The following is a 23,572-nucleotide window of genomic DNA, read 5'->3' on the forward strand; positions in this document are numbered from 1 at the left end:
CACGTTTTCTGTCTCAGGATACTCAAATGACTGTGGGTTCTATCATAGTACGTGCTGAAAACCTCTAAATCGTCCCTAGTGAGAGTGGGACGTCAATCTGGATTTCTAACTGCTCGTAAGACATTTGTACTTGGATATAGTGTTTCAAGAGATGGCCCTTTCAGTTTGTCTTGAAAGTTGAGTTGAGAAACTTTCCTCATTCTTTCCTTTGTATCATCATTACCTTTCTCGTTCCCGTTGTTGTTGCCACTGAAGACCAGACCCACATCACCTTAAAGCCCGGTGACTAGGTGTCCTCCTATTTGTTTTCCTGGTCTCCAGTCATTTAACCCCTTCAGATCCTTCCTACCAAGTCCTGTGATGGGCACACAGTAGGTGTCCCATATATGTAATTAAATACTGTTAAAGACTTCATCCATCGAGTAAGTATATAAGGCTGGATGAGTAATTCAGAAATATTAATGTCATCTTCTAATCACTTCCATAGCCCTTTAGGCGTCGCACTACTTACTTTTTATCATCATATCACCTCTCCGTGAAAAGGTAGGTCGGAGGGCATCATTTTACAGACGAATCAACTAAGGTCCCTAGGTTAAGAGACCTTAAGGTGCTGGTAGAAAGATTTGGAGAGCGCACCCAGCACCTGGCTCTTATATCAGAACTAGGGGGCTGTCGACCGCCCCCACACAGTCTAGTTTCCGATACTTACTCTTAAACTTAAGGGCGCATAACAATCACCTAAGGCTCACCCCTGTTTCTCCGATTCGGTAGGTCCAGGTGGGCCGGCGAGTCCATTTTTCAAACAAGCCCCCCGCCCCACGGTGATGCAGGCGCCCTGGGAGCCGCGCCCTGAAAGGCAGCTCAAAACCGGCTGACTTCACAAACGGCCTCCCGCCGTCTACCCCCGGCAGCCACCAATGCCCAGGCTCCGGGCGGACCCATCTCTGCACCCGTCCGCCTGCCCCACCCAACAGGCCCGGGTCGACTGCAGGCGGACTTCGGTCGGATGTAGACCCGGGAGCTGAAGTGCGACGGCCAGCCACTACCTGTCTTCTACTTTGGCCAGCCACAGACACCCGTGGGCACCCGATTCCGGTACCCAGGAGCCTGTAAGGCGGCCGCCGGTTGGCTCAGCTCGGCACTGCTTGGCCAGAGAGCTTCCAAAGATTTCGAGGATTGGCTGAAGCTCCGGGCGCCGCGGCCAATTGGCGGATAGGGTCGCTATCTGAGGGGCGGGTTCCGCCTGGGCCCCGCCTCCCTCGGCCGCCCCCTCTGCCACTCCCTCCGCTCCACATCCGGTTCCGTCTGCCACGCACCTGGAGGTTCCTCGGGGCGTCTCACTTTTCACCTGCACCGGGTGGGTCGCTGCGGCCTGGGTAGCATTCGAAGGGAAGAGGAGGTTGCGGTCAATTCTAAATTGGGGGATTTTTTTTGACGAATTTGGGGGCCCAGAATAGGATTGCCAGCTTTTAATTTTGCCTAAAACTCGTGAGAAAGCCCAACTATCTTCATCAGAGTTTCATCGAAGATTTTTAACATTAAGAAAAAAAAGAGCACAAGGACTATAATCTAAGAATAAGGAACAAGTCTTTAAAACGAATGCCTTTAACTGAAAGGGAAAAAAAAGAAGTCATTGTTCCCATTTTCTGATTTGACTGGAAACAAGTGAAGACGACCCCAGATCATTAACTGTCAGCCCTGCATTGAGCACCACTAGTTTAGCTACATTTACAGGCACTGGCAGGTAGGGGCGTTTGGTCCCCAGGAATGTTCTGTTTTGTCGGAACTGTGGGTCTTCCCTGCTATATTTAAATAATAACAATAATAACTAATGTTGAATGCTTACTGAGTAATAGATTCTGGTTATTAAATGCTTCTCATCCAGTATCTGAATTAATTCTCCCCAGACCACATGCTGTGTTGGTACCATTAGCTCCACATTATAGATGAGAACACCAGGGCATAGAAAATTGTGGTTTGTCCAAGGTCTTCCCAGCTAGATGCTGGAGAAGAGATTCAGATCCAGCCTGCATTCTTACAGTCATTCAGACAGTTCTTGAGATAAGAGTACATATACCTCTGTCCCAATCTCTTTATTCATCAGCTCTTAGGATTTAGAGGCTGAGCCAGAAGTAGACTGTGTGCACCTTTTTAACACACAACTATTATGCCTGGGGTGCCACAGGAAGTGTTGATGTTCCTTTTTGAAACACAATGTGTTTTGTTTGATTTTACAAGTGTTTGGCTTTGGCTTATTTTAGGATCTTGAAAGTCTGCCTTTGCATATTCAAATGTTATTATATAAACCTGTTGAAATATTTTTTCTTTGAATCCTTCTGTAAAATAGCTGTAAAAGAGGGATAGGAAAAGCTGTAAAGTAGGGATAGGGAAGCAGAATCAAATACTTAGAAAGAAAATCTCCTTTGACCCTGCTTTCCCAAGTGGAAAGATGAAGTTCCTCCTCTGACAACTTAGTAATCTTATTTAATGTCCCAGATACATTAGAACGCAAGATTCTCTATGATTCTAACTTCGTGGAAAAAAGTTTTAAACGTAGGTCCATTTGAAAAAGAACCTTTTCCCTCACTTGTCTAAATCTTTGAACTTGGTGAACAACACTGGAACACCCAGTAACATGATCATGTAAATCAGGCTTCTGAAGTATTAAGAGGAATGTTCAGCCAATCTAATCCAGGTTCAGCCAACAGCAGTGATTGGTATGATTTTAAAAACTTTTGAAAAATTGCAAAATGCAAACCCCACTTTCTCTCCTCTTCCCCAAAGAGAGACTCATATAAATAGAGTGAAGAGATTATTTCTGTGGTGGCATTCTTTTCCTAGAAGGCTTAAGTCATTATCACCCATGACTAAGAGCCCCACATTGTCAAAATAGATCTGATTATATTTCAGGTAGCTGGAAGCCAATTTGGAGTAGGTTTAATATAGCCTTGTTACCATTCATTTCTTGCTTGAGTAAACCAGTATAATAAAGGTGTAAACATGAAATAACAACATACAAGGAAAATTTGCAAAGAGGCTTTCAAAGAGGTACTTACTGGGTTTTAAACAGAAAATAGGGTTAAACTTAAAGGTCATAATTAAAATCTTTCTAGGGAAGCAATAGTGTTCAGTGGTAAGATTAAAAACTACATTTCTGAAATGTTGCCTGTGGCATTCAACCCATTCAATGGGCATTAAACTGGTAACTGGTGAAATAAGTATTCTGGGTCGAATTTTAATTCTGATGTGCTTGACAATGCTGAGTTGCAGTGTATTTTATCTGTATGGATGGATACAAGATCAGAATGCACTATGCTATTAAAATTATGTTCTTGTTCACCAGTATTAGTCATTAATCTTGAAGTACACTGAGCTTTTACTCTACTGAGGATGACCACCTGCACAATTTCATTCAGTACTCAAAACCCATCAAGTAGGTACTATTAGTGTTCTCATTTTACAAGTGAGGAAGATGAAGGTCAAAGAGGTTGGATAGCTTGCCTAAGTGCCAACACTAGGGTTTGAATGTAGTGCCAAGTGAGAACCTTGACATTATATTGTTTCTCTTCAGAGGAAAAACTGTTTCCATCCCTTTGTCCATTCTCTCATGACTATACCGGGTAGACTTGCATTTCAGAATGTGACTTCCCATATACAGGTATACAGTTGACCCTTGAAGGGCATGTGTTTGAACTGCAAGGGTCCACTTATACATGGATTATTTTTTCACTAAATATGTACCATAGTACTACATGATCCACAGTTGGTCGAATCTGCAGGTTCAGAAACCTGGATACAGAGGGCTGACTGTAAAGTTATACTTGGATTTTTGTGTGGTGGATCAGCTCCCTGAACCCCCTAATTGTTCAAGGGTCAACTGTATTTTAACAATGTAACAATAAACAATATTTAAATAAATAATATTTTCCAACTCTCAGAGTTGGTTTCCTTTAAAAAGTGGGAATGAGGAGACACATGAAAATATGTTCCCTTCTGGCATAGTAGAAATGTGGATCCAGGACCCTTGGACTTTACAAGTAAATTTCTCAGTTTGGCCGTTGCTAATTCAGTCATGGTCAATGTATACCAGGGATGGGCAAACTAAGACCAGTGTGCCAACTCCAGCCCACTGCTTGTTTTTATACAGTTCAAGAGCTAAGAATGATTGGGAGAAAATCAAGTGAAGAATTACAATTTGTGACATGTGAAAATTTTGTGAAACTCACCAAGAGCGAACTATAATGTAAATTATGGGCTTTGGGTGATGATGATGTGTCAATGTAGGTTCATCAGTTGTAAGAAATGTCCCACTCTAGTGCAGGGTGTTGATGGTGAGGTAGGCTGTGCATGTGTGAGGGTAGGAGGTTATATATTCTGCTCAATTTTGCTGTGAATCTAAAACTGTTCTAAAAAATAAAGTTAAAAATATATATGAAATTCAAGTTCAGTACTCATAAGTAATGTTTTATTGGAACACAGCCACACCCATTTATTTATATATGGCTGTTTTCTCCCTATAAGGGTAGAGTTGAATAGTTGAGACAAGATGGCTTGAAAAGCCTGAAACATTTACTGTTTCGATCTTTACAGAAAAAGTTTGCCTACCTCTGGTGTAGACTAAGATCCTGGTTAGAGTACTTTCCCTGGAGTCAGACTTCCAGGTTCCATAATCCTTCTTCCACCTCTTACTAGTTGTGAAGCTTTGGACTAGTAACTTAACCTTGCTAGCCTCACTTTACTCATCTTTTAAAATGAGATGAGAATAGAACGCTTATAGGACTATTTTAAGGATTAATTGAGTTAATACACATAAAGCACCAGATACATGTTAGTAATAATTTATTTTGATTTTTGAGAATTTCACATTCCACATATGGCTTTCCCTTTTAGAATCTATGTATGTTTTCTCTCAACTATTTGAAATGTACTTTCTTTATGTGAGTGTTACATTTGTCTCATCAGGAGTCAGCTCCTTGTCTACCAGTAGCTCCCACATGACATGGTTATGTTGTTTCCATTTTACCATCCAGTTTGTCCTTTTTGATCAAAATTAACTCCAGAATAGTAGTTGTCCTCTTCCTTTCTCTGTCTTCCAGATGCAAAACTGTCAAAAAGGCAAGTCAAGAACCAATTTGCCTTTTCCAATACCAGATTTCTTGCTGACATATATGCATTTTCTGTTGCGAGAACATTTATTCAAATATTCTTCCATTCCCCAATTCTTGTAAAACAATGGTGACTTGTCATAGCTCACATGAAATCACTCTGAATGACTTAACAAAGAGTGTAGTTGAGTTACTGTTCTGAAAATTTTCAAAAATTCTTATTCAGAAAAAAAAAAGGTAACACTGTTAGCTAAGAATTTCTGGATAGGTTGGAATTCCAAAGGCCAAAAGGTGCCCATTCATAAGCTCCATGATTAGGTTCTATCATTTTAATAAAAGATATTTAGATTCAGCAGACAGTTGTTGAGCGGCTATTATGTGCTATATCTTTTCTGGGATTTATGTCCTTTCCACACTGTTACCAGCTGTAGAGGCCAAGACAATGAGTCAGGCTTTGAAACTTTTAAAGTTCTTTAATTCTTCTAGCTGCTCACTTTGGGCAAGTAATTTTGTTTTTCTGAGGTTATGCTCTATCTTGTAAAACAGGAATGGTAATAACTAACTGAGTAGTTGTGGGAATCGAATAAGAGAATCCATGGAAATCATTTAGTCACTGTGAGTGAAACATGTAATACTTTTTTTCCTTCTTTACCTGTCAACCCCATAAAATGCATTTACAAGCAATTCCCATTTCAGCTCTGTCCTGTGAAAATTAAAGGAATTATCTTTCCACCTGCTAAATTTCAAGATCTCAGCTTCTTAGAGTCAAAGCAAAGGCTAGCTACCTCCTTTACCTCATGTAGATGGAAGAGCTATTATCCAAATGGACCCTGGATTGCTGGCCTGTTGGCAGTGGGTCCTTAGTAATTAAAAAGGGTCTTCTCTGAAATGTATATTGAGGGTTGGAGAGAACGCACAAATTTGGTTTTGCCTTTAGGTATCTTGTTTCTGTTCATTACCAATTTTTCATCACTTGGGTAAAATCTCATAAATAGGGCCAGAATTAGTGTGAGGCAAGTGAGGCCACAAAATCTGAGACACTTGTTTCAAGAGTTGTGTAAGATCTCAACACTAATAAATGTTTTCTTCTTATCTGCTACAGCATGAAAACGTTTGGCCTTATTTAAAAAAAAATTACTCATACAGAGGACATGACCAATTGTCTTAGATATGCAAGAGGGATGGCATAGAATGGGAAAGAAAATGTTAGTGTTACCCTGGTCAATTTTTGTTAAACTCCCTTGAACTACATGGAGTTTAAATGTCCATTCTTCACCAATTCTTGATGTGGAGAAGAGACTCCACTGAATGTTGTGCCCCCGCGTTCAAAGCCAGGGGTACTTTTCAAATTTTGTCTTTCTTTTCTTTCCCCACTCCTACTTCTCTGGCTTCTGAATCTGGGGCGATGTCTCTGCAGGTGGAATTACCCCAGCTGCCATCCTGGATCCCTTTCCCTCTGCCCTGCCAGGGCTCTGTTGCTCCAAAGTTGAATTTGGGGCAAGAGGGGCGCACCGGAGCTCAGCTGTCCTTGCACCCTGCGGCAGCTGCAGCAAGCCACACGGCAGCCTCTGTGAGCGCTGGACACTGCGCAGGCACCGGGAGAACATGTCTGACGATGCGACCAGGACCCTAGGGAAAGGTGAGTCCCCTTGACAGCTGTCCGCCGGCCGGGGGCGCCGCGTGGCTGGGTGTTGGCTTTGGAGAATGGGCTGCCCGGCCTTGGTCCCCAGACTAGCGGAGCGTGGCGAGGAGGGACTTGAAGAGTTCCTCTGCACAAAAGCCACGTGCGAAAAAAAAAGGTGTCCTCTCTGGGGTCCGGGAGGCGGAGTGCGTGCGGCCGTCTTGGGGTCCTGGGGAGGCCAGTGAACCCCTCTCTCCACTGGGCTAATCCGCCTCCCCGTACCCGCCTCCGCCCGCAGGGAGCGTCCGCCCAGGGCCGGTCCCAGAGGGCCTGATCCGCATCTACAGCATGAGGTTCTGCCCCTACGCGCACAGGACGCGCCTGGTCCTCCGGGCCAAAGGCATCAGGTGAGAAGCCGAAGGCCAGCGCCCCACAGGCGTGCGGGATTGCTTAAAATCTGGGGCACCCTGCTCAGATTTCAGAGGGTCCCGGGACCTTTCTTCTGAGGCAGAGACAATAAAGAGTTAGCAAAGGGCAGGTTAGCGAAACTGGCTGTCTTGAAATGCAGAGGCGGGTCTGTGCAGGAAACTTTTAGGACAACTCAGAGTAAACTGAACGATGGCTTTGGTAAACTGGTTCCTTCCCTAGTGCTTACTGAAGCCTTCTCTGACTGCTCCGTGGAGTGTAGTCCCCACCCCACCACAGGCATCTTCAAGTTCAACTCTGTTCTCATTCTTCACTGAGCTTACCACATCTAACTTTTTTTTTTTTAATGTTTATCAGTCTTTTTTCCACAACTCCTAGCCCTTCATCAACCCTCCCCACCCCTCCAAATGTAAATTCTTTAGGGTAGGGACTTTGTCTCTTTATTCATGGGCTAGAAGCGAGCCTGGAGCATAGTAGGTGCTTGAAACTAATTTCTGAATGAATGAACGAATAATTCCAAACAATGAAATGGAAGGAACTACTATCAACAGTAAAAGTTTGTCTTGAAATTTCCCACATACCTGAGAAATGGGTACATATCCTTCCAGAAGAAATTTTGTAAGACTAGCTCCTGCAAAGGAGATTTGGATTTGGAAGGCAGTGCAACTTTGCTGGAATGGGGATGGCTGGATGCAACTGCTTCAAAGCTAAAGTGTTGAGAAAGTGTTACTCCAGCCTCTGGACTCTGGGCTTAGAAAGTCCATTATTAGGGGATGACTTCAGAGTCTCCAATTTATGGCAAAGAGATGCAGAGACTAATACAGAGATGTTTTAAATAAAATTATGTAATTCTGCTTTGTTGAGTGTATATGGCTTATATTTCCAGTTTCTTTTCTCTTGCTCAATTCTAGTTGGCCCCAAGGTTACCTCTTTTTTTTTTAAACAAAAATAACAATAGACTGATGTTTTACCCATAGTGATGAAGTGGCAGCTTAGGAACCAATGTAAATACTTCTCTAGGGCAGGGTTTTCCACCCTTGGCACCATTGACATTTTGCTTTGTGTGTTTGGTGAGGGGGAGGAGCTGTCCTATGGGTGTCTAGCAGCATTCCTGGCCTCCTGGCCTCTACCCATTAGATGGAAGTAGAATCTCCCTCCCCCAGCTGTGGCAACCAAAAATATGTCTCCAGAAATCAGATTTGTATTTTCAAACTATAAAATGTACTAAAATCTGTGGTGTCCCGGGTTGAGCTTGTGAGCTCTAAGTCAGACTGCCTGGGCTCCCATCTTGGCTCTGCCACTTCTTAGTGAGTGATATTGGGCAGGGACTCAACCTCAAGGAGTGTTATTTCTCATAGGGGGTTTTAATGCTCTCTTTGCCTTACCTTGTTTACTCCTCATGATGACTCCCCAGTTTATCTCATTGGGGGATCACGAGGAACAATTGGGAGAAGGCACAGGAAACATTTAACCCATCTTACTGCAGGGATGAGGATACTGATGTTGTTACCTGTTTTCCTTTGTACAAAACCTAAATTTAAACACTTACTGCAAATTTTAATTTTATGCATTGATTGCTTCTGCTTTCAAGATGAGCATCTGCCTGCCTAAGCCTCTCAGTTTTATTCTGTTTTGTTTTCCCTTTGCTTTGTCAGACATGAAGTTGTCAACATTAACCTGAGAAACAAGCCTGAATGGTACTTTACAAAGCACCCTTTTGGCCAAATTCCTGTCCTGGAGAACAGCAAATGTCAGCTGATCTATGAATCTGTCATCGCTTGTGAGTACCTGGATGACGCTTATCCTGGGAAGAAGCTGTATCCATACGACCCTTATGAGCGAGCTCGCCAGAAGATGCTACTGGAGCTATTCTATAAGGTAGGGCCAATTTTTAAAAAAAGATTTACACGCTATTTTGCTTTGTATGTCTTTCCCAAGCTTCAGTCCATTTAAAAAGCCCAATCATTGGTGAAATGGATTTGTTTTAATATGCACGTGTGCCTTAGAAGGATAACTGGTGTGGAATTATAGTAGGGCTAGGACCTCTGATATGAAAGGTTAAAGCCTTAGCTGATAGGTACTTTTCCACTTGAACTAGCAGTCTCAAGAGTTATGGTTACAGCATAGTTATGACTGTAACTTGAGATCAGAATACTGAAAGAGTTGAAAACTGATGATACTTTGAAGGGACTACTTATAACTTTTCTGGTAAAAAAAATATTGGGGTGTGAAAAAAGTAATGCACAGAAAGGGATTTTCCTTTATGGGGAACAAGAGTGCCGACTGTCCAGGAAATGTGAAGAAGAGAGAAAAGGGGCACATGCTGATATTGGGAGAGAAAATGATGGAGAAATTTTCAGATAGTTCTCTTTGAAAAAAATAAAAATAAAAATAATGAAAGGCTATTAGTAGCTGACATCTATTGAGCAGTTATGACATGCCAAGCACTGTTCTAACTACTTGATAAAGATTAACTCATTTAATCCTCACCACTGCCCTTTAAGGTGGGTACTATTATTGTATCCATTTTTCAGATGAGAACACTGAGGCTTAGAGAGGGTAAGTGCCCTACCTAAGATTGTACAGCATGGAAGTAGCTGTTCGAGTAAGGAACACTGGAGAGCCCCCTTTAAAGCACCTTGTTTTACCAGGCTGCTGTGATAAGTGGCTTCTGGAAACCACAGACATGGTCTTCAGAGGGAGCTGGGGAGCCTGGGTGTGGGTGGTGGCCTGTTAAGCTGGAGTGACAAAGCTTTGGCTGCATTTTTAGGCAGGGCAGGAGCACAGAGTGCCCTCAGACTTCTCCACTAAGAACCTGTGTCCTCTGATCAGGTCCCACATTTGACCAAGGAGTGTCTGGTAGCATTGAGATGCGGGAGAGAATGCTCTGATCTGAAGCTAGCCCTGCGTCAGGAGTTCTGCAAACTGGAAGAGGTACACAACGGGGCCCCTCTCCTGGTCAGAGGCAGTGGAAGAAGTGATGCAGGTCCCTACCCTGGTCACCTGGACACCCTCTTCTTTCACAGACTTCTTCTTTTTCTGCTTGCCTTCCATTAACCTGCTCTGGCATTATTCTTGAAAATCTGGCAAGGAGCTGGGGAGGGCATGTGATGAGTTTCTTCCTTTCCCAGAACCATCACATTCCTTAAGTAACTGCATGGCTTCTGAAGCTTCTGCTACTGAGTCTGTGGTCTGTGTTAGTTAGGGGTTGTATTTGGTTGCTAGCAAAAGGGACCTAACTACTGTAAATTTACTTATAAGGATTTATTCTTTCACATACACACACAAACAAAAACAAGCCTGGAGTTCAGAGGTGTTTTCATGGCTTCTTCATGGAGTTATCAGGGACTGAGGCTTTTTCTCTTTTTCTGGTCTGTCATATTTAGCAACAAAGCTTTCAGCCTCAAAATAGCAAGATAGCTGCTGGAACTATAGCCATCACATCCAGGTTCCAGGTTGCAGAAAGGATAACAGAAAGGAAAAAAAAAATGGCATACCCCTTTGAAGGGCCTTTTCTAGAAGTCTTACCCAATGACTACTTAAATCTCATTGGCTAGAACTTACTTGTAGAATCATAAGTATCTGCAGAGGAGGCTGGGAAAATGAGTCTTTTAGCTGGGAACACCCTGCATAAAATCAGAGTTCTGTAATTAAGAAAGAAGGGGAGGGGGAGGGTATAGCTCAGTGGTAGAGTGCCTGCTTAGCATGCTTGAGGTCCGGGGTTCAATCCCCAATACCTCTATTAAAATATATATAATATGTATAAATAAACCTAATTACTTCCCCCCAAAACAAACAAAATAAAATAACTAGATAAATAAAGTTAGAAGCAAGCTGAAAAAAAAACCCATGATATTAAAAAATTTTTTTTTAAAACAAAGAAGGGGAACGTGTCTATGGGTAAGCAAGGAACAATCTAGGTTACCAGATTCTTCATTAATCTGGTAGTAATAGGGCTACTTACCCTGTACCCCTAGAATAATCTAGAAGGTGGTTCTTTGACTTCCATTATCTTTGTTCTAGAAACTAAGTTCCTTTAACGGGTGGGTTGTAATTCTGTTGGTGGCCAGAGAATGCTCTTTTTACCTCTTTGCAGGAAGGCTGATTACTAGTATTCTTTGATTTGACCAATGGAAGCAGTTAAATTATTTACAATTCCAGCTCCCTATCTTAGATTTATACAGATGCAGTATTTTATGGATGATGAATAGTCATGTGTAAGAAGTTGGACTCTGAGGAGGCAAATAGGATGAGGTAGAAAGAGTCTTGGATCCTAGGCTTGGCTTTACCAGATTCCAGAACCTTGGGCAAAGTTCTGGACCTCTCTGTCCCTTGGTGTCCACATTTATAGAATGAGAGTATGTCTTAAAATGTGTGTCCAAAGAGCTTCTGAGTACTGCAGAGGGACTGCTTAATGAGGGGAGGTCTGGTGGGCAGTTTCAGATCCTGCTTCACCCAGGCCAGCCCTGCTTTTAACAGTGTAATTAACAAGACATCTAACAAGATCGAATTTGGAGAGTGAGGGGGCCCTCTGCTTTCCAAAAGAAGTTTGAAAGCTCTTGCCTACGGAGAATTTTTAAGGTCTTTATTTCAAAGATTAGTTGAACTGATTTTCAAGCCTGGTTACCTTCTTACAGATAAATGCTGGGCCAGGGAAAAGAGCTGGGAAACAAAACCCTTTGAATTCAAAGATAATTGAAAACACATTTTGATCTGTCTCCCTCCTGCCCTACATTTGGATGATGGATGAACTTTGTAAATCACAGATTGCTCAACAAATGTAAAATGTTATGATGGAAACACAGTTCTTTAGTTGGAGTTCTTCCAGGAGAAGTGAACCTGTATTTTTGTGCCTGGCATGATGCTACAGGTGCTTTGCATACACCCTCTCATTTAATCTTGCCAACAACCCTCTCCGATATAATAAACAGCATCAGTGAGAGCTACCTAAACCAGGGCTAGTTAAGGACCACTGAGAGTTCAGCACTGTTCCACCAGATTTGAATGTGGCTTTCGTCCCGTAAAATGTTAGCAGGAACTATGACTATGTCATAGGTAATATCAAGATCTGAAACATGCCCACTGAGCCTGAATTATTTGATTCATTCTTCTCAATATCAGTATATTGACTCTAGGAGATTCTAGTGAAATTGAAACTTGCAGAAATAATTCTAGAAGAGATGATCCCTTGAGGTGTACAGCTTTTTCCCATAGTTCTGGACATAGAAGAGATGATCCCTTGAGGTGTACAGCTTTTTCCCATAGTTTTGGACATAGAAGAGATGATCCCTTGAGGTGTACAGCTTTTTCCCATAGTTCTGGACACAGAAGAGATGATTCCTTGAGGCGTACAGATTTTTCCCGTAGTTTTGGACATAGAAGAGATGATCCCTTGAGGCGTACAGCTTTTTCCCATAGTTTTGTACAGTCAGGATTTTCTGTGAGTTAAAAATGTCTTAAACATCCACAGGCTTTCTGAGTGATAAGCAACTCAAGATACCAAGGTATAATTTTCTACCATGTGATCCTCAAGCAAGAGGCTCAGTTAAACTTTTGCAGCTGGAAACTTTGACACTTTCTTCTTTTGAAATAAATGTTCTGTTTGACTTCTTTTTTTCTTAAAAAACCCAATTTCATCAAAATTAAAGATTTATTGTGCTTGTTATATAACTACATTTTTCTGTTATTTTTACCGTTCTTTGAGATGCATACCTGCTGCTTTTATTATCAAACCAGCAGCCTCCCCACTTGCTTTCCCTGTTCTGAATAGCATTTTCATGAGTTTTAAAACTGCTGGACTGCCCTCCTCTAACCACATGGTTCTCTGTCTTCGAACTGATTTTCTATCCTGTTACTGAATCATTAATCTTAGCAGCATACTTTTTTAAAGCTTTATTCTGTTTTTATGTTTATTATTGGCTTTCATTTCAAAATAGCACCTTTGTTATGACTTTGTAGACATGAATGTGGCAGACCTTTCGCTGGTTCTTTTCTGGGGGGTCCAGTGCCTTCATTCTAAATATTTTTATTGTGGAAGTAGACCAGTCAAGCCCAAGAAAGAATGGGATTTGACCAGATTTCTTCCATGCTTTGGATGTTTGCTCTAGTTCAGTGTTCCTGTGCTTAGGGATTCTATATCCTGGCTATTGCTTGATCCCTTACTAGTTATCATCAGAAGTCAGTGAAGGGGAGTGTGAAGGGGGTTCGCACAGATAACCCTGGATTAACACTGACGGAGTGAGAACCTGTTCAGTAACTGAGGCCTTCAGCTTCTGGTGGCCATAGGACACGTTAAGTTTTTAATTCTTGGTGCCTTCAGCTTCTGGTGGCCATAGGACACGTTAAGTTTTTAATTCTTGGTGTTCACCAACCTGCCTTGTATTTTACTTTGCATGTCCATGCGAAGTTTCCCACGCAGCCAAATTGGATAACATGTCTTATATGGGTAGCAGTTTGTATGAAGTCAAAGTTGCACAAGTTGTATGTACATCAGCCAGGAGCATCTGTAATTAAATATTTTCTTGACTCAAAATTTCACCCATCTTAATTTTTAATCTGTCCTGTCTCCTCTCCAAAAATAATACACTTTTGTTCAATTAGATTATATTGTCTTGGTTAAGTTTTTCTTTTGTTCTTTTAAAATTTTTATTAATTTCAATAATGAAATTATTTATATATTGTTTAATTATTTCTCCTTTGATGTCACCAGGACATGAAGGAAAGAAAGTTTACACCTGGCTAATTGTTCACTGAAAATAATTTTCCATAGCCTTTTGCATGTGGCAAACTATTTACAATCTAAATTTATTTTTTATCAACTAATTTAACATAGCAACAAACTAAATTAGTTGTTACTAGCTATTTTTATAACAGCTTTATTGAGATATACTTTACATGCCATAAAATTCGTCCCTTTCAAGTGTACAATTCAGTGGCTTTTAGAATTTTCACAAAGTCATGTGATCAGCATCACCATTTAATTTCAGAATATTTTTATCATCCTAAAAAGAATCCCTTAGTCATTAGCAGTCAATCCCCATCTCTTCCCAACCCCACCAGCCATAGGCAACCATTAATTTACTTTCTGTCTCTATAGATTGCGGTGTTCTGGGCATTTCATGTACATGGAATCATTTACTGTTAGCCTTTCATGAGCTTCTTTAATTTGGCATGATGTTTATTCTTGTTTATGGCTTAATAATATTCCATTGCATGGATACACCAAATTTTGTTTATACATTCATCAGTTGATGGATACTTGGGTTGTTTCCATCTTTTGGCTACCATGAATAATGCTGTTGTGAACATTCATGTATGAGATTTGGGGTTGGATATATGTTGTCAGTTCTTTAGGATTTGCTAGTTAATTTAGTGTGTCCACTCCACGTGCCCTTTTTTTGGTTGTAATCACCATTCTTCCACACTAGGGAGCTGGTGATCTTCCAGTCATGATGGCTAGTTGAGTAGTTTTAGTGTTGTTGCTAGTTTGGTAACTTCATTAGTTGTCCAATTCTGCCAGTTGCTTACTAGATAAACTATTTGCTGCATTTCTTTTAATAACCTTCTTCTATATCCTCTCCCACCATGTAAATAATAGAATAATAGTTATTCTTATTTAAAAATTAATTTTATTCTTCAATTATAAAGTAATACTTGTTCATTAGAGAAAATTTGGAAAACACAGAAAAATATAGAAACTAAGAAAAGAAATCTATAATCCCACTAGCCAGAAACAAAACTGTTACTATTTTTCTGCCCCTTTCTTATATATATTATTATGTAGTTGAAATTGTACTGTGTATAGATTGATTACCATTAATGACATAAGGATTTCCCCGTATTTTAATAAACCCTATAAATACTTATTTATATGTATAAGGCTGTTTATTAGAGCAGCATTATTTGTTATGGTGAAAAACGATAAACCTTAATATATGTTAGAGAATGGTTAAATAAATTATGTTCATCTTGTGGAATTCTGTAGAGCAAATAAAAATGAATGAAGTAGGTCCACATGTGCTGAGATGAAAAAATTGCCTAGAAACAGTTAAATGAATTACACAGTAATTCAAGTGGTATGATCCAATTTTGTAGACGAAAACAAAACTTAACTATATATGCGCATATATACTGGGATGGGAAAGAAAAGTGGTTGAGGGCAGGGGTAGGGGAGGGAGAATCTTTGCCTTTTATACTGTTTTCTGCGTTAGAGTTTTTTTAAATAGCAAGAATGCCTTTCTCCATTACATATGTAATTCTTAAAGATGGAAAGAAAGCACTTTTCATTCTGCATAATTTGCCATATGTAAAAGCCATAGCTATTTATTCAGCACACTCATTAAGATTATTTAGATTGTTTCAGTTGCTTACCATTATGAAGGATGCTGCTGGGAACAGTGGCTCCTTTGCATAAAAAAGCCTTTTCTCTATTTTAGAATATGTCCTTAGGCTGGACTTCCAGGAATGGAATTACCAGATCAAAGGGTATGAACATTCTAGAGGCTGGAGCTGGATGTTGACAAATTGCTTCCCCCCAAGACTTGTGCTGTTTACCCACTGCCCACAGTGTGTGAAAATGCCCTTTGTACCATCCCCTTTTCACTGTTGGGAAATTCCATTAAAAAAGATATTTGCCTGTTTTGGAAAGAAACAGTAGTTTCTCATTGTTGACTTAATGTGTATTTGTTTGATTGCTAGTGAAGTGGAGTATTTCCCCCAAACTATGCGGTTCTCTGTGTTTTATTTGTGAAGATGGTCTATTACCCATCTGTTTGTCAAGGTCTTGCTGATTTTCCTTGTTGATTTGTTTTTTTTTTTTTAAAGAGTTCCTTGTATATAAAGGATATTGGCCTGTTTTTAAGACATAGTTTTTGTTTTGTTTTAACTTTAATTTGCCTTTTTTTCTACATATAGAAATATAACATTAAAAAATATGCTCTAAGCCTTCCCTGTTGTAATTTCTTCCATTGCTTTTATACACAGGAAATCCTCTCCCACTTCAGAGATTTGATGAATATTCATTTATATTTTCATTCACTACCCATCACTTAAAAGATATTTGATTTATCAAGCCTTGCCCTACTAGCTTTTTTCTCTTGCTGCTTACAAATGTATTTTGACAAAAGAATTAAGCCCATGAAAAGGATTCCAGGATAGAAATTTCAGGGTGGTCCTTTGATTTTCCCAAATGCTGGCAAGCCACATTCTGAATCTTCACAGGAGACTCTAGGTTGTGAGCGATGGCCAGCAGGAGGCGAGTGTTCTGCATACACCCTGTTCTCAGGCTTCTTTCTAGAGAAGTGGTTTTGTCTATACTCTGTTCATTCCCTTAGTTTGTTCTAAAGGGAATCTGTTCGTTCTTGGTTAACTCAGCCTCAGCTACAGTATGTCAGTGTAGCAGAGACGTGGAATTTGAAATATTGAGAATCTCCCCTAATCTTTTATGAACTCAAAAGATTTCTGCCCAGGAGTTGAGTGCTTTCCTTTGCTTCTGGATAAGGGCCTGCATTGCTGATGTACCGGCAGGTGGCTTTGTGTATTTTATTGGCAGATGGGGCGATGGGGTTCTGTTTCTTAAGAACTATTTCCGTCAAGAAAAACCTCTTTCTTCCTCCTCCAGCCAGGTCAGCAGCGCCCGCTGAAAGCCACCGCGCTGTCCTGATTAGAGGCCCGGGGTTTCTCGGCAGGTGTGTAAATGACCCATGCGGGGCAGGTGGCCGCGTCAAGGTTTGAAGTGCAGTTACTGAAGCTGCACCTGAGAGTCAAAGACTGTAGAAGTGAAGCGTCTTAGGATGCCTGGTTTGAGAAAGTCAGGGATTCGTGTCTCTTGATGATCTTAGGCCTCATAAAATTTTTTGCAGATTTCCTTTTCCTCCTCGGCGAACCTCCTGCGTAGCCCAGGCCTGTGCGCCTCACCACGATGGCCACAAGGGGGAGCCCCGCGCGTTTCTTCCTTCTCCGCGCTCCAGCGCGAACCTCCTTTCGTCCTCCTGGGGGAGCCCCAGAGGCCTTCGCAGTAGATGAGCGGCCCTTCCATGCTTTTGAAGTTCAGAGGTGGACAAAGTGTTCTCTCTCGGCATACCAAACAGTGCTTCCCTCTTTATTTGCATGCGCACTCCTTATTCCTTGTCACTCCCCAAAACAAAGGATGGATCTGTAGCCGTTTTTCAGTGAACTGGAAAACAAAGTTTTAAATATAGAGCTTTCTACTATTCCAGAACATCCAGTGGCTTTCCCTAAAATATCTCAATTCTTAAGCCTGAATTGAAGGTGTGTCAATACATTAAGGAAAGTGAGGGCTTGAAGCTCGAGCCTCAGTTCCCTCCCCTGGCCGTGTGAGTCCTGGATGGGAAAGCGTCTTCTCTAAGCAGGCTATTTGCCTTGCTTGACCGTACCAAGGACAATAGTTCTAAGAGTGACGGAGTCCGTTGTAAGAAAACCTATCTGACATGAAGAATGGTGAGTATCATAATATGTGGCAGGTGGCTGACAGAAATAAAATGGAGTTTTAAAAAATGACAATTGGATATTAACATGACTGCTGCTAAATGTGTCGAGGTGTAGTTGCAGCTTCCTGTTTTGTTTCTGGTGACAGAACACTCAGGAGAGATAAGACACTGGACACTAAGACTGCCGGTTTATTTTGCTTCTAACTATCCTAAAAGTTGTCAAAGCAGCTAACTGGCTCTAAGCAAGGGACTTAGTATAAACACAGAAAAGCAATTTCAGGTAAAGGTGACCTTCTTATCCATGGAATGAAGCAGGAAGGAGAGGATTCTGAAAAGCTCTTTCTTCCATGATTGTGTCTCACCGCCTGGTTGGTTAGGTGCTCTGGCAAAGCCCCTTGCTGAGAGTGAGAAGGAGTAAGGTTAGGGGGCAGTTCTCACAGGGAAGCTCAGAGCTGGGCCAGTCCTTGGCTGTAGGGGAAGGAGGCTTTCAGAGTTTGCTGATTCTAAGCTTTCTGTTGATACTTAACTTTAAAGAATAAGCAAAGAATTCACAAGAGACTTGGGGAAGCCTCTGTGGTGAAGTTAATGATACGGGGTTGATGCTAGTCTGGGGCTTAGGGAAATGGTGTTTCTGTCTTAGCTCTGGCACTAACCAGAGAGCCCCTTACTTCCCTGGGGCAGTTCTTCCTCCTTTGTAAGCCAGAGGCTCTTGTGCTTCCACAAGAGAGGCAAGAATCAGCTCACCAGCCTGTTTTCCTCTCCACTTGAGCTGCCAGGAAACTCAAGTCAAATTCAAAGCTTTATTTATTAAGGAACCCTGCAGGAGCCTTGGCTTGATCTCTTGATACCGTTTCCCTTCCTTATTTTGACCTTCTGTTCTAACTTTTGTTTTCCTTGATCTTAGCATGATATTATTTTTCATATTTAATATTTTTTTGTACACTGTACCTCCAATCCTTTGTGTAATGAGCATGGTAGAAATAGATGAAAAGATGGGAGGGGATTCACCCTAGATGAGTCACAGTGTCCCTTCCAGTACTGAAGTTCTGTGATTCTAAAGGGACAAGTCATTGGACATGTCTAGAAGGTCTCAGGTTTGCAGAGAAGGGAGCTCTCCTATTGAAGGTCCTGAAGACGGGAATGAACCTCCAAGGAGACCTGGCCAGGATGTGCTCCTGTGTCACTGTGATGTGTCTGTAAAGGAGCCAGAACTTTGTGCTGGTTTACAGGAAAACTGCTTTTCTCTTGGGTTTTTTAAGACTTGCTCCATATGAAATCTGGTAGAGAAATGCCTGTCTGAGGCAGGGCTCAAGAATCTGCAGCTGTATCAAGAACTCCAAGGAATTTGGGTGTCACACTTGGATTTAAGGAAGTCCGAGGGAATGTGTACATATGTATCAGGAGCAAGGGAGAAGCTGGCAGATCATTGATGCCTCATCCATTTTGTCCACATGCTTATCTTGACTTTTCATTGTACTGGGCACCTTGATAAGGCTTGAATTACTTTATGAGAGCTTATATAAAAATTGATTGTATCTACAAGATCATATATTTTTAAAGGGATACGCCTACTTTGAGTAGATGAAAAGCTTTAAAAATATATACTAAATAAACATCAGTTACTAAGCAGTTATTCATTTTCAAAATATCTCATCGCTTTACCAAAGCACTCATCACGGGGTTCTAGTAAGTGTCCACATATGGCTTGTTTTGACAAGGACTTTCTCACCTCTTCTCTGTGAAACAGAGGAATGATACAGAAGTTCCAGAGTTGCTCAGTTTAGGTTCAGTTCTGATTTGTGCCATGAAGGCCAATAATAAGCTGGAGGTATATGATTTAAAGCCAGTGATAAAAGTTTGGGTAATTATTTTCTGTTCCTGAACATAAAGAAGGTTTGGGGCTTTCTGGAATCCATGCAGGATGAACAAGGTGTTCCTTTCCCCTGAAAATCAGGTCTTATTTACACACAACTGAAAATAGCCTCTACTTTGAGGTTTCATTGTCCGGACTCTGCTGTTTTAGTACCATCCTGAGACTTTCTTTGAACCAAGTGGTGCCACCTAACATGTTTTCAGATTTCCAGGGCACTAGGCAGGGTGCTCCTCTGTGCCACACAGGGAGGTAATGAAGACACAGGCCTTAAGGCAGTAAGATTTGCTTTCTCCTCTGAGAGGGGTGATGGGAGGGGGAATCCCATTGATTTCTTTTTCTATTCGGGAAGGGTTTGCTTTCTGTAGGTGTAACCTTTGGGGGCTGGTGTCTCTGTGCTTTCTCATCACAAGAGCTCACGTTTATTCATGCATGATTCCGTTACTCCTCACCATAACCTCTGAGGTGGGCATGCACATTACCACCATAAGGAAATTGAGGCTTGGAGGAGGAGGTAGGTAAGTTGCTCCGGGTTCCATGTTGAATCAGGGGCATAGCCCCATGTAGGACCAGGTCTGCCAGCTCCAGAGCTCACCTTCAGCTGGAACCCTAGACTGCATCGTAGCAGCAGCAAGATGGTCAGGAGTCCAGAGCCAAGCCTGAGTGATAGAGAAAAGAACTGAAATCTAGATAAAGGACCTAGGAATCTAGATCTATAGTTGCAGGGAAGCATTTAGTTGATTATGAGTTAGGCAGGTCGAAGAGGGTCTTTTGTTGATTTAGCTAGATAACCTGCCTCTTTTCTCTTTCAGAAGACCTGGTCCAGGAATAATCTCTGATAAGCACTGTTACTTTTTAGATCTTCAAGCACCTTTTTTTTTTTTTTCTCTCCACTATCTTTGGATGTCTATTAAGAGTTTATCTGTTTTCGTTGACAGTTCATCTGTCTGGGTTGATTTGCCCCATTTGGGAACGAGAAGTTTTGAAATTGAAAAGTTGATAGCATTGAGTGTTGTTGAAATAGCTCAAATAAAAAAAGAAAATAAGATAGGAAGATCGTGTTGGGGTTTGAGGGAGCCCTTTGAATAACCCTGCTCTCCCCTGCCTTCATTTTGAACTGATTGAGAAATAAGACCAAAGAGGAAGATGTGTGGAGACTAGAGTATCTCCTTTATCACAGATAAAGAGGATCCTGGAGAATGGGGATCAGCTGCCACAGGTGAGGTTCCTCATGCCGCCCCCTCCTTCCCAGCAAGGGGCAGTGCTGGTCAGAGGCAGGGTCCCCCTCTCCAGAGGCTGAGCTTGTCTCTGGAAAGCTTAGCCTGTTCTGGGCTGAGAGGGAGCAGCTGGGCTCCCAATCCCTGGGTTGTCCCCTTCCAAATTCTCTAATCAGATGAGCTGCACCTTGGCTCCAATGTTGAAAGGAGGTGAGGGCTAAGTGTGGCCAGGAGTATGACCCTAAAGGAGGTGGAAGAACCCTCAGGAAAAAGGGGGAAGCATTCACCTAACAAATTGGAAGGAGACGCAAAGCCTTGGTTCTCCCTCTTTGGGAGTTAATTTAATGTTTGTATTTTCTGTCTATAAATATGTTAGCTGATAGGTAAATAGGTAAATTAACATGCTTTTGCTCTGTTTACATTTTCAGATTCTTGGCTATCAGAACACCATCTTCTTTGGTGGAGACTGTATAACCATGATTGATTACCTCTTCTGGCCCTGGTTTGAGCGGCTGGATGTATATGGAATAGCCGAGTAAGACAGTTAACCGTGTGGTTGTGAGTTCCTAGGGCTGCACTGGGTTAACAGTGCTTGAAACGGTCTGTGTGGAGGAATTGATCCTCCACTGGACGTGTTTCACGTGAAGGTGAAATGCGATCAGGTTTTAAACTGTGTGTTTCCTTGTTCAAAACGCATCTGAGCTCTTTTGCCACTCACTGTGGACCCAAACTCTACCCATAGAGTTTGGCAAGAAAGACCGTGTCCAAAAGCTTCCTGTTGTGGTTCAGAGCCCGCTGTCCTCACCGGCCCACGCAGCGCGGGTCGGGGTCAGTGTAAAAACAGAAGCAGATGGAAGGTCTCAGTCACAGGGTCTTGGTGCCTTGTCTGAAGCCCCCTCCGTGGCCCTCCACCTGGTCCTGCCAAGTCACCCAGTGGACATCACACACCTTACTCACACCTGAGTTCCCCGAGGAATCTTCCCTCAGATAGTAATACCTTAAAAAAAAAAAGATTTTAAAAGTAATATATGCTTGATGTTAAAACAAACAAACAAAATGGCCAGCCATACGCCATGGAAGGGTAGGGATGTTCCAAGTAAAAGGAGTGACCCGATAGATTCAGGAAGACAGCAGAGGGTCCCCGGGAAGATCGTGTGCTTTGTTCCCACGATGCTCAGAGAAGCTGGACTTGTGCCGGCTCTGCTATAACCCCAGCCAGTCGCGAGGTGGGTGCCGGACCATCTGGTGTTTGGGAAGCCGGTCCTGCTGACGTGGAACTGCGTCTGTACCTTCATAACGCACGCTTGGGTCTACCCAGGAGTGAGCTGTGCTTCCCACTTAGGGAGGGTCAGCTAGAACATACTTGGATATTTTAAGCTAGGTCTCAACATAGACATTACAAGAACCTGTCTCCTCTGGGGACGGAGGGTTGAACCACAGGTTAGGAACCCTCACCTCCACTCCTGGAGTTTTCCACTAACCAGTTTACTGTCTGAGCAAGTCATTTTAAACATCCTGACCGGTCTTTGAAAGGGCCCAGTCAGCACCATTATTTCAAGGTTGAGTGATTGTTTTTCTCATTTTAAACAAGTGTTTTTGGAAACTACGTCTTTATCTTTTTTCAAGCCCCATAAAGTAAAATCTGAGAATGACAGAAGCATGTCTCTTTCAGGCGGTTGTTTTTTTTTTATTAGTGAACAGTGAAGCACAGACACCAATTACCCCAGAGCAATCAATCCTTTTAAGGTTAAAGGCAGCAACTTTTGCAATTCAAAAGCACACACGGCTATTCCCGAAATCAGATTTTCCTCTAGTAAGTGATTGTCGCCAGTGATAATAAGGTACCTAAGATAACTTTATTGCCCCAGTAAGCCCATTTCTCGCTCCTTCCCTGTCTTGCAGCTGCGTGAACCACACCCCCGCACTCCGGCTCTGGATCGCTGCCATGAAGCAGGACCCCACAGTGTGCGCTCTTCTTATAGATAAGAACATCTTCCTGGGCTTCTTGAATCTCTATTTTCAGAACAACCCTGATGCCTTTGACTACGGGCTAAGCTGCTGCGCCTCCTAGCCCGCCCCATTCACCAGCCAGGAGTACCAAGCCTGTCGTAATTCTGTGTCAGCTCTCGTTTTGGTGGGGCAGCCAATCTCTGTTCATTTTCATTGAGGTTCCCAATAAACATGGAGCCAGAAAATGTATTTCTTCTGATCATCATTTGTATGAATCCTCTAGGCCATGGCTTCTAATGACTCTCTAGAAATCTCTAGTGCCCAGTGCTACTGTCCAGGGACGTTTTGGGAGCCTGTGTGCCAGCTGGTAACTTGGCCTTCAGCCCATCTGGACCTGCAGGTTATCGATGCTGATGCTAACGTGGAGGTACGAGGCCTCCCCGTGGCTGATGTTTGTCATGACAGACTGGCACCCTCCACAACTTCCTGGAGAGAGGACAGCTAGACATGGGGAGGAAGAAAACACTTCAAGTCCAAACACTCTCCAGCTGCCAAATTAAATCTGCAGGCCCCGTGGGCGTGCATGAGAATCCTTCTCACTCAAACTTTGGCCGTGGGCCTGGGAGACGCCGAGGGTCTTGTGACTAAAAGAATTCCAAAGCCGGAAATGAAACACCCGTTATCACCCTGGACTAATGACGTCAGAATTTCACTGGTACTCTCAGGGCTCAGGATGGCTCACAAAATGTTCTATAGCCGACATCCTGCCTTAAAAAAGTACACACGCCCCAAACCCAGGCACGGGCAAAGGTCATTCTGTTGGACTTGCGTCACACATGCGTTCAGTTCATCCCAACACATGCCTCTGGTTGCTCTATTGTGTACCAAGCCCTGGTCCATGTGGGTGATAAAGATGACAAAGATGACAGAGACAC

The 23,572-nt window shown here is 42.3% G+C and overlaps 1 protein-coding gene across 2 annotated transcripts; it reads left to right on the forward strand.

Annotated features, from left to right (window-relative positions):
* Window positions 1–58: 58 nt before the first annotated feature.
* LOC105095002 (glutathione S-transferase omega-2) lies at window positions 59–22,882 on the forward strand. 2 transcript variants are annotated; one of them, XM_031461718.2, is made up of 7 exons: window positions 59–1,357; window positions 6,523–6,744; window positions 7,025–7,133; window positions 8,808–9,030; window positions 9,985–10,086; window positions 21,116–21,222; window positions 22,590–22,882. In XM_031461718.2, exons 2-7 carry the CDS (start codon window positions 6,711–6,713, stop codon window positions 22,756–22,758), a joined length of 744 nt encoding a protein of 247 aa, XP_031317578.1. In that variant the 5' UTR covers window positions 59–1,357; window positions 6,523–6,710; the 3' UTR covers window positions 22,759–22,882. The 2 variants fall into 2 exon arrangements, with proteins under 2 accessions (XP_031317578.1, XP_031317579.1); XM_031461719.2 differs by lacking the exon at window positions 9,985–10,086.
* Window positions 22,883–23,572: the final 690 nt, after the last annotated feature.

This window comes from Camelus dromedarius, chromosome 8 (genome assembly GCF_036321535.1).
Source record: "Camelus dromedarius isolate mCamDro1 chromosome 8, mCamDro1.pat, whole genome shotgun sequence".
NCBI classification, from domain to species: domain Eukaryota; kingdom Metazoa; phylum Chordata; class Mammalia; order Artiodactyla; family Camelidae; genus Camelus; species Camelus dromedarius.

What these genes read in the sequence shown, in the direction of transcription:
- LOC105095002 (XM_031461718.2), top strand. Translation starts at nt 6,711, where the DNA reads ATGTCTGACGATGCGACCAGGACCCTAGGGAAAG. An exon ending in CTCCGGGCCAAAGGCATCAG is followed by an intron (nt 7,134 to 8,807) that starts GTGAGAAGCCGA and finishes TTGCTTTGTCAG; the next exon opens with ACATGAAGTTGTCAACATTA. An exon ending in GATGTATATGGAATAGCCGA is followed by an intron (nt 21,223 to 22,589) that starts GTAAGACAGTTA and finishes CCTGTCTTGCAG; the next exon opens with CTGCGTGAACCACACCCCCG.